This window comes from Cryptomeria japonica, chromosome 7 (genome assembly GCF_030272615.1).
Source record: "Cryptomeria japonica chromosome 7, Sugi_1.0, whole genome shotgun sequence".
NCBI classification, from domain to species: Eukaryota; Viridiplantae; Streptophyta; class Pinopsida; order Cupressales; family Cupressaceae; genus Cryptomeria; species Cryptomeria japonica.
The window spans coordinates 327,630,376-327,641,726 of NC_081411.1; the positions used below are offsets into that span (position 1 = coordinate 327,630,376).

Here is an 11,351-nt window from a genome sequence, read left to right on the forward strand (position 1 = left end):
GTTCAAATTCAATACCAAACAACATCAACACCATCAATTTGATGCATATCAATGAGCAAGCACAAATTGAAGTTAAGTTCGGTTTAAGTTCCAGTTGACCAAACAAGGCAAACTTACGATCAGCAAGAAGCTAGTGGTATGGATTAATGAATTTCATGCAAATGCATTCAACAATTCTTCCATTCAACTAAAAAAATACTTGAAAACAAATTCTAATCTAAATTTGGAGGCAATGAGACCCACGCAATGCTACAAAATCACAACAAAATCACCAAACTTCAATGATTAAATACAAACTTGCAGCATATAGGCGACAATTCTCAAAAATATGCTCCTACAGAATTCACGAACATTGAAACCCCCAATGGACAGTAAGCAATGATATCTGATCCTACAGAATTCACGATTCCTCCAACTCCTTCCAAAGGCACATTCAGGTTTGCAACTGTTTTTCTGAGTGCTGCTGAAGCTATTTCTCACCTTCCAAAGGTCAGTTTGTTCCTGAGTGCTGCTGTAGGTTCCTTATACCTCTGCCAGCCTAGCAATGGCTTATATGCCTCCAAAAACCCTTCCAGATCAACCTAGCAAGCAACAACACTTCAGTTATACCCTAAATAAACAATCTTTTTGCACGATATCATCTGATATAAATCCCACGACATTCCTGGATTGTCTCATGCCACCATACCATGTTTTTAGTTCCTTTACCAGTAGAGGAATTGTTCTTCATACAACTTCATTCACTCTATCAAGAGAAATGTTTACCTCAAGGAGAATGGATAAATTTGTAGTCATACTGTAAAGTGAATTGTGTCGCATGGATTGCAACATGCTTATGTACAAGGAATCTAGCAGCAGGATGGGATGTAGGCCTAGAGGGGTCAGTGAAAATTAATGAGGAATTCGTTTGGAGGAGCTTCAATTAGATGGCTCCACATCTAGCAATTCTAGCAATGAGGACTTTGCCATGACATTTGGGGGGAGATAATTAGACTACTAAAACATCGGTTCATTGTACTTCAATGTAATCATTGTATTGAAATTTTGAATATAATATTGATATTTGACATTTTCAATGTATTGTGTTTAATAATTTATTATCTACTATTTTTGATTCTTATATATTTTTTATATCTTTTTTTCCAAATACTATATTATATTTGCTCTATCATTACTCAGTCGTTCCTCCATTTACCCTAATTTGTGTCCATGGTTCACCTGTCCCCCAAAACCCACACCTTTATTCTAAATTTCTGCAGAACTTTGGTGAAACATAAAGTTGAGATGGACAATGGAGGTATAAGCAAGATGTTTTGCAAGAAAAGTATAGAGAACCCAAGCAAATGCCCAATCAAATTGTAAGTGGAGTCAAATCTAATTGTGAAATAATTACACAAAAGCTACAAAGAGGTAAAGGGAGAGATCCTTTCTTATCTTCTAAACAAATAAAATTTTGTGGGATCACCTAAAATGGGGAGGTATGACTGTAAGAATCTAAGAAAAAGAGATCCTTGGACATGTCAAGATTAATAAAGTCAATGAGAGGCAATAATGTACATTGTTACTTCTGACAAAAATTCTGTCTACTTTAAAAAGATTAAAGATAAGTAATGCTTCAGCAAAAGTCAATTCTGATTGTATATATGGGTTTGCAATGTTAGTATCATATTACCTTTATTTTAATAACTCAATAACTAGTTACTTAATTGGTTTTTCTTCCATTTCATCTTCTTGACTCTAGCTTTAATCATTGCTTAAAAAAAATAGCTTCAATGGGTTCGAACGCTATACTGCGCTTGAAGCTAAACATTGGATATATATGTATATATATCATCAATTTTCATACTATGCTGCTCTTGAAGCTAAACTTTGGTTCATATTTACGTGTAGGAATTTCTATCATTCGATATATATGCCATTTATGCTTGTGTATATGATAGTTGAATTATTTATTTTTGCATAATATATCAATCAGTACTGCTCTTTGGCTCTTGAATGACTATACATCCCAAGTTTGAGAATCTACAGACATCCTCATGTAGAAGACTTTTCATTATCCCATTTTCAAATATAACATTCGTTGGAAACGTGTTTTTGTTTCCAGTTCCAAAGAGAGTATTCTTTAGAAGTATTTTTTTCATTGAAAATTTTCTTAAATGAATATGGTCGATTGGCAGTTCTAGTCTTGAACATGTATTTGCTTTTTTGGCAGGTTCTAAAGGAAATAACTGCAGGGGGAGCAGATTATTGTTTCGAATGTGTTGGAAATGTTGACGTGATACGGATTGCTTTAGAATCCTGTTGCGATGTAATTTTATTTTATAGTTGAAATTAATCTTTGTGTTCTTTTCGGCTCACTATTCATAGATAATATTCATACGAAATGTGGGATTGGGATTATCTTTAAATTTTACTAGTTAAGAAAAAGACAAACCATTTTTAAAAGACAAACAATTTTTAAAAGCTTTTGTAAATTTCATTGCAGGGCTGGGGAATGGCAGTTGTAGTTGGAGTTCCAAGTGGCAAAATGGAACTTTCAGCACATTATGGCCCACTTCTTAGTGGGCGTACTTTAAAAGGCACATTACTTGGTGGATGGAAACCGAGGTCTGAGTTGCCCATTTTAGTCGACATGTACATGAAAAAGGTAAAATTCAAGCTATTACAATAAATTTATAGTTGTTCGATTTTCTGTCATTAAAAGAGACATGGTTTTATTTTTGGCACTGTTTCATCTCATCTATGGATCGCATTCATCTATCTGATCTTATTTAATAAAAACATTAATCTTTATTAGAAATGAATACATCAATTGTATAAAATAGTTTCCTTGTCTTAATTCCCCCCCTGATAGAAATGTTAGAGTTGGAGTAGAGCTCTCTTAAAATTAATTTGCATTATGCCATCCTACCAGCTTACATGGAATTTCTCATTACAAAAGTGTTGTCCCTAAACGATTCTGAAGATAGGAGGAATATTGGAACAATTATATAAATTTAGTGGATGGAAAGTTTTTTTAAATTGTTCCACATAGTGTGGCAATATGAGATGGGGGATGGTAGTGATGATATGACAAATATGAAGAGACCGTTTCAATAGAATGATTCTATTCAGAGTACCAAAACTCGCTTGTTTGTCGAGTTGGCGAGTCGAGCCAAGCTCGGTGAGTTTTGACAACTCGTGACTCGGACTCAGACTCGGCGAGTTTTGCTCATAACTCATCTAACTCGGGCGAGTCAGGCGAGTTATGGTAAAACACGCCGAGTTCGAGCTCCAGGACTCGCGCCGCGGCATGTCAAACATGGCAGACAGAGAGGCTGAGGCTGTGGCTATGGCAGAGGAGGAGGATAGAGCACGATCCAGCACAGGCACAACTGATTTTGATCATTGTGGCACCTCATAGGCCGAGACTATGGCTACTCTGTCATCCAGGACCTACCTTAGACGCCTTTGTAGGAGGCAGACAGACTACTCTGAGGTTGAGCCTGAGGATGAGCTAGAGCTTCTATTTGATGATGTTATAGTGTCTTTAAGCTTTATTAATAATGGGTGCATAAAACAAGTTTTAAATTGTTAAAAATCTCTAAATTTCAAGTTTTTTTTAATTTTGCCGAGTCGTTGCCGAGTCACGAGTCGAGTCGGCCTTGCCGAGTCCGAACCGAGTCTGAGTCTGAGTCTGGAAACTTTGGTTCTACTCAACAATGTCAGGCATTTGTATAGAAGTGATGGTCCTTCCCATGGGAAGGATAGACTTAGACTATCTCCACCTGTAAGGTTTGCCTCAAAGGCCCCTCTTGATGGCAACATGAACAATTTTTTCTTTCCATGAGATAAGAGATCATAATGCTAGGTATTATCCAAACATGCATCACATTGTGCAGCTTATGTCTTCTTCCTATTCAAACCATCAAAAGGTTTTTGGTAACCTCCAACATTTTTGAGATGAGGCCAATGGCGACTTTATGACAAGATATTCTTAGTATGGATCCATTTGTGCTAAAAAGTAAATATGTTCAATGACTACTCGTGCGCGTGGAGTCGAACTAAAAGAGAGTATGTATTCAAGAGGAAAATGCATTAAGAGAATCCACGGAAGGATCCTGTCCTTAAAAGCTTGTCTTTGCCCTTTTAATCAAGAAATAAGGATGATGGGATAGATTTCCTTTCTACCTCACAATCCTTGCTCAACTTTTTTGATGAAGAGGAACAATCATCCATGTTGATCTAGAAGGAACTGCATATCATTAGTTCTCTAAAGGAGACATCTCAGATAGAGCAAGATAATTACTCAATTATTCCAAGTAAACAAGAAGACAATGGAGAGCACTCAATTATATTGAGTGGGGAGGGGTTGAATCAGTATAACAAGAAACTTTTACTTTTCAAAACTTAATTAATCACAATAGCAATACTTCAAAACTTAATCATCCATAACAGTATAGCAATGAGGAACACAAGACAACACATGATTTGCATGGAAACTCTTGCAAGAGAACACCATGACAAAATACTTGTATTAGAAACTTGTTACAATTTTTGTAGGCACCAACTCATAGGAGACACCAACCCACTAGAAACACCAATCCTCACAAGTGAGCAGCAACTCAGATTGAAAGACCAATCTCCTTGAATACACGACACCAACCTCCAAAAGAGTAATTTGATAATTATTTGACCTTCATTACAAATCTGCCTTAACATATGCTTAATGTGTCTCTTAGTTCTACCCAAAAACTTTATAAATCTGCTCTAAATATGCTTCTCTAAATCTACTTGTGATATTCAACAACTTCTGCTCATAAATCTGCTATAATATCTTCCATAAATCTGCAATGATATCTCTCACAAATCTGCTCAAATAATTCTCACAAATCATTTTTATTTCTGCTCTTTCATAGGAATGTTATTCGATGAATTCTTGTTTGTAAAACCTCGTAGCATCTTCTATTTATATCTAGCGTTGCACCTCTTCATCAAATGATGCTACCCTCCAAAAGAAGGTCAGCAGCAAAAATAAGTTTTTTATTTAATTAAAATCTATCTCCACACCACAACCACTTGTGCCATCTTATGACATGGGTGGAAATTGTTATTCATTGCAGTATGCTTAAAATGTGTTGGTTGAAGTTTTTGTTTGGCATTGTCACCTCAGATCGAAGGTGGAAATATTTAGTGGTATCTTGAGGTGGCAATACCAAACAAAAACTTCAACCAACACATTTTAAGCATAGTGCGATGGATTACAATTTCCACCCTTGCCATAAGATAGCACAAGTGGTTGTGGTGTGCTGAGCTCAATTTCACCATTCAAATGCTGGTGCACATTTGACATGGTCAAGCTGTCATAAAACTCAACCAAGTTGTAAAACTTGTTGAAAGCACATGAAAACTTCACCAAGACTTTTAAGTGCTTGGAAGATTCTTTCCCGAGCATTCCATCATCCTAGGTTGGCCACATTTGCATGAAAAAGGTGGCGCCACAATGAAAACAGTTGACCTTGAAAGCAAAAAGGCAAGAATAAGGCACCGAAACTTTTTTCATATATGTAAGTTAAGACTTCAGCATCTTTCTCAAGTCTGTTTTTGCCATACTCAATTTTCGATATTAGCTGTATTAGAATTACTATAAAGTTTCTTTCTTTCCAGCTTTTGATAGCCTTTAAGCATTTCACTTTATAGTTTGTTTTTGGGATAAAATAAGATTATTTGAGAGTCCCAAAGGTTGAACATTTGTAACTTATTATTATGCTTTGAGCACATAAACATTGGAGGATAGTGGATACTATACTTGTGCTGCATAAATTGTTGTTCAAACTAGTTCACCTCTGTTTGTATTTGCATGAATTAAATTGAAATTGAGTAATTTTAAGCTTTCTATTGACGTCATTTATTAATTATCAGTTGAGTTCCAAAAATGAGTTCCCAAATCCTGAATCTCAATCTACTGCAGCTCGAGTTCCTAAACTTAAAGAAGGTCCCACTTTGGTTTGCGAATTCCTCTTTTATTTTTTTTTCACTTTTGCTGCCATTTTGAATCCTCGAATAAAACCAACCTAGAGACTGCTCTAAAATCGGAATTTATGAAATAAAATCTGCTTCTTATCTATGGATTTTGTACGTAGTTTCCAAAATAACTCCCGGAAAACAAAATTTTCGCTAATGCACTGGAACATTAAATGATAGAAAAGTCTGAAAAACAGAGGAAAGGGGATGCTTTTTGGTCTTTGAGAACACAGGCCTTTTTCCAAATGGGAGAGGCTTATGCCTTTGCCAGTTCATAGACGCAATGGCTGAACCTTACAAAAAAAAGCAACAGAAAGATTCATTCTGATTTCAACGAGTAACGTAATATAATGATCTTAAATATAAGTTATCTGTAATGATAAATTCCTCCTGTGAATGATAAAATTTATGTTATAGACACTTAAATGATATTGAGTTCAATTTTCTTACAATAAAAATTCATTCTAAATAATCTACTGGATAATTTTGACAAGGTTGAGATTACCTAATTATGCCACCATTATGTTCGTGCTGTACGGTCATGATGACAATTATAGAAATTATAAACTGCAAAGCTTGCTGCATCATAATCAATTTATTCTCACACTATTATTCCATTTAAACAATCGACCTACGCGACGTGAAAATGCGATGTATTCATACATTGCAATTTCATTAATTTAGTCATCAAGTATCATACAATTGCTTTCTTGAGCTCATTTTCAGCAGAACTACTTATACAATTAGAACGAGGAATATACTCTTAGAATGAATAGGATTTCACAAATTACATTAGATGAAAACTCTATACAAGAGTCTTATATTGCAAATTAAAATTTCACTCTTAAACACAACGGTGAAAAATTCTCTTATCCCATGGGAGTGAAGATGATAGTAGTATAATGAATGCAGATATGTGATATGTCAATCTATTTTTTCCAATTATTAATTTATGGAAAGAAATCTTGTTTACAAAAGATAAGCAAGGTGTAAAAAAATAGTAGTTTTGAGGTACAACATTGAATGCATAAGTCTCCTTTACACAATAATTCGACATGAATGAACAATACAAGTTCTTAACTTATTTTCTAGAGAGATTGTTTGTTCCTTCATCATTCAACATGAAAAACACAGGTTTTTGAGACCGTTGCCACTAAAGCTATCAAAATTTCTAATGAAAAACCTTTTAGAGTAGGAAATATCACTTGATAAAAGGATTTTAAATGACTATTAGGGAAGCATTTTGCCAAGGTTTTCAAGTATGCAAGAATAAGTCATGAGTGTTGTAGGTTTTAATGATTGACATAGGTTGTATGTTGCATTTTTCCTTTTAGGAAGACATCTCCAACGTTATTTTAAAATTTTTTAGCCATAAAAATATAATGCCTCAAAATAATCTTAGGAAAGCCATAGGAAGGCATCTTTAACATTATTTAAAAAAATTTTAGGCACAAAAATATAATGCCTCGAAACAACCTTAGGAAAGTCATAAAATCTTTCTAATATGAATTAGAATTAAGACAAAATATGTGGTATCTATTTGATCAATTTCTCTTGTGACATTGTGTTTGGGTGAAGAGCATGACATTGACCTCATCAGGCAAGGGTATGGAATTTGGCTTTAGTTGAACACTCTTTATTAATTAAACACCATATAAAATAGATGCGAAAATAATTGTTATGGAATCATTTGTTCAAGCATCACATAGAGAAGGTTGTTGAGAGTAGTAAATAATCACGTAATTTGAATGATGAGGGGGGTTTGAGCTCAAGCCACATTTTGAGACCCATAATCAACATTTTAAAAACAAACCCTTCACCTTAAGAGATCTATATCTGATTCAAATTAGGAAATGAATCCTTGAATGTTTATATCAATTAGTTTATTTATGGTTTTCTTCTTTGGTGGGCCCAATTAGCTTCTTATGGTTGATTGAAGACATCTATATAAGGAGCTCAAGACACAAATCTTGACAATTAATTCTTCCCAATGATATTGATAGTGGTGTGATTTGAAAAGTCAAATCTCTTTTTTTTTTTTAACATTTTCTTCCCTTTTTTAGCCTTTTATATTCCACAATGTCAAAATTAATTGAAATGAGCTATTTTTATAAATTATTTCATCCATACAATTCTTCACACAACATGTTAAACTAACTAGTAAATTTTCTTTAGTTTTATTTATTTGATGATCTTTTGAGATGAGATGCACCTTATTATCTCATTTGTAATGTATGTGAAGAGAATGTTGTAGGTCTTTATAAATTACATTTACATTTCATCTCATTCTAAACTTTATTATATGGTGAGCACAGGAAATTCAAGTTGATGAATATGTTACACACGAGTTGCCATTTTCTGAGATAAATAAAGCTTATGACTTGATGAGAGAAGGGAAGTGCTTGAGATGTGTCATGCATGTATTAAATTGAACATTTTGGTGATCAAAATTCTTGCGAAGGCAAGACTATGTTTCGTTAGTTGTACATCTAATGCAATTGAGCTAGGGTGTTTTCTTATGGCATTCCATTTCTTACATAGAGATAATGTGTTGAGATTTCAACACATTATGTAATTTTGTTCTTTGAAAATGAGTCTTATACAATTAAATATAGGAAGATTATAAATTTAAAAAACTTTTTATTCGATGCCCCCATGAGTTCAGATTTTTTTAATATGGAGTGAATGAAAAGTGAGGGAGAGGGGAGGCTGTGTAGTTTGATGTCAAGGTTGAGCTTTTGCAATCTACTAGCCTTTATACCCCTTACTAGTAAAAACTTTAGATAGTTGGTTGTCATTTCAAACAAGATTGTTGAGATAGTTATGCACATGTATGAATGCATATTACTTTTATAGTTCTTTTTGCATCTTATTTGGTGGCATTGTATATTATCAAGTGTTTCTTCATTGCTTGTGGTGAAGCTTTTTTTTCCCTTCCAAAATGTGTTACATTGATATTAGAGCAATTTTTGTGACCACAAGACTTGTATGAAGTTGTTTGGAGGTAACCATAAATTTTAGCATCCATTGGAGAAAATATTGTTTGTTTGAATCTCTTAACTTATACAAATCAAAGCAAGTGAAAATGTGGATTAGTTTTCTATTCTGAACTAGTGAAACCCAATGCTTCAACAAATTACTACCTTGGCTACCTGGGAATCTTCTTGAGATACGCCACAATTTTCCACACCTTTTGTGTGTATGTAATGATTTCATTTACATGTGATCCCATAAACTTGAGGAATTATATAGATAAAACACAAAGTTAGATTGGTCAATCTCCCAATTTTCTACCTTTGCAAATTGTTGAAGCGCACATGTACACCTTTTATTACCCATCAAAAGGGTGTGCCTACTGAATGGGTGTCTGCATGAAGTCATGCAATTAATTTTCCTTAAACAATAAATTAATTTTCCTTGTAGCTTACAAGGTATAATCCGTTGTCAATCTGAAATTTTATTTTAGATAGATTGAGATTTGTTGATTTAAAAATGTAGTTTCCTTGTATATTTTTCTTTTTACATTGTTCACATGTTGATTTATAGTGGTGATAAGAGGCTGTTTCCCTTCTTATAAAGAGATGTAAAACATCCACTTATTGTCTACATGGGATGCACATATAGTGACAATTAGTTTTAAATTAATGACCAAAGAATCAATCTAAAGTTCAATGAATATTGCAATCATAAGAGCATTTTTTAATTATAATAAGCAAAGAAAAGTTCTTACATACTCAATTCATGTAACATTATCAATATTGTATTTGATGTTTGGGGACGCCTTAGACTCAACCTCTTGATTATGAGGGCCTACCCTTTAGATGTCGCCTCTCGCATCGTAAGGGCTTTGCTACGTGGTATAAGGATGCTAATGGAGGCCACTTAACTATCCATGTTCGTGATTATTTGTTAGATGACTTTTCCTAAGATGATGACATGCCTCCTATTGATGTGGCTTTGATGCCCTTAGATCCTGTTATGGAACCTCTTGCTCTCCTTGTGGTCTGACATGTTCCATTGGCTTTGACTAACTTTAGTTTCCTAATGTGAATGACCACCTTTCCCCTCACCGTCCTCCTCATGCTAATAGGCTCCTCATGGGGGAATCCCCCCTTGATCAACATGGTCTTGTGCATGTGAATGCTCCCTCTTCATGTGTTGATGAGCCCTTCGTGGGGATTTCTCCTCACGCTTCTCTTTGTAATGAGAATTTAGATGGTATTATTGCTTGGATTGTTGGTAGTAGGAGGAAAGGTCTTTCTTCTTCGTCTTCTCAAACTCATACTCAAGTTGTGTGTGAAAGATGAGCTTGCTTGTGACCTAGGTTTGACTATCTAGGACACCAATGGTCAATTCTATCTCTTCCGTCTGTAGTATTGTTTGGTAGCTTGGTGGCAATTGTTCCTCTTTCTCTTGCTTGTGCTATTTCTCTATCGTTTTTGGCTTGTTTGGGCTTATTTCATCTAGCCTTTTAGTAGTCTTTGTTTAGGGTCAGACCCTTGTTTCCTACTTCTTTTTCTCTATTTCTTGCTTTCGTACAAGAGTTTGGGTGGTTTCAAATCCTTTCTTACCTTAATATAAAACATTCTTAATGTTGTAGCCTTGAGTTTACAATAAAAATAATCCTCATTAAGTCTTAACACAATCACAAGGTGTACAAGGAAGACACCCAATCTACAAGTTCTCCAGGAACTTTAATATACTATTTGCAAAATTGATAATAGAGACCATTACAGGTGATATAAAGGAGATTAGGTAGACACCTAATTCTAGAGTTCTAAATGCTCAACTATAAGGTGACTAAGCAATCAATATTTGCATTGCATGAAAAGTTGTTTTAGGTAGATTGTGATGCTAATAACACAACAATTGGTGCAATGTTGAGTCAAGAAGGGAGAATAGCTGCATACTTAGTGAGAAACTAAATGATGGTAAGTGTTAAAACATCTAAGGTAAGTTAAATCAAAAGCATGCAAAGTAGATTAAAACATTGTAGAGACCCATTCATGTCAAATCATAATAGTGGTAAATGCATTCATGCAGTATATGCATTGAGTAGGAAAATAGCATTGCTTATATAGATGAAAGTTAAATTTGTTGGATTTTAAGAGATGATTAAGTTTTACTAAGATGTGGAGTTTAGGGATGAGCGAAGTGCATGCCAAATTGCAGTAAAAAGGATGAAACATGGTGTTTGGACAACTTCATTTATGATGGTTTTCTATTCAAGAAATTATAGTTGTGTATCCTACAAGGTTCAATGCAGAAGAGGTTGATTAGACAAAAGCATAGTGGTAGAATGACATGAGACTTGGGAGTGAACAAAACATTGGCACTCTTTGAGTGAA

At 34.4% G+C, this 11,351-nt stretch overlaps 1 protein-coding gene across 1 annotated transcript in view; it reads left to right on the plus strand.

Moving 5' to 3' along the window:
• LOC131057775 (alcohol dehydrogenase-like 6) overlaps nucleotides 1-8,655 on the plus strand; it is a 114,749-nt gene extending 106,094 nt beyond the window's left edge. Inside the window, exons 8-10 of the mRNA XM_057991945.2 lie at nucleotides 2,213-2,308; nucleotides 2,486-2,647; nucleotides 8,319-8,655. Of these exons, the coding sequence (XP_057847928.2) occupies nucleotides 2,213-2,308; nucleotides 2,486-2,647; nucleotides 8,319-8,435 (375 nt within the window). The 3' untranslated portion in view covers nucleotides 8,436-8,655. The remainder of the gene's footprint in view (nucleotides 1-2,212; nucleotides 2,309-2,485; nucleotides 2,648-8,318) is intronic.
• The last annotated feature ends 2,696 nt before the right edge of the window (nucleotides 8,656-11,351 follow it).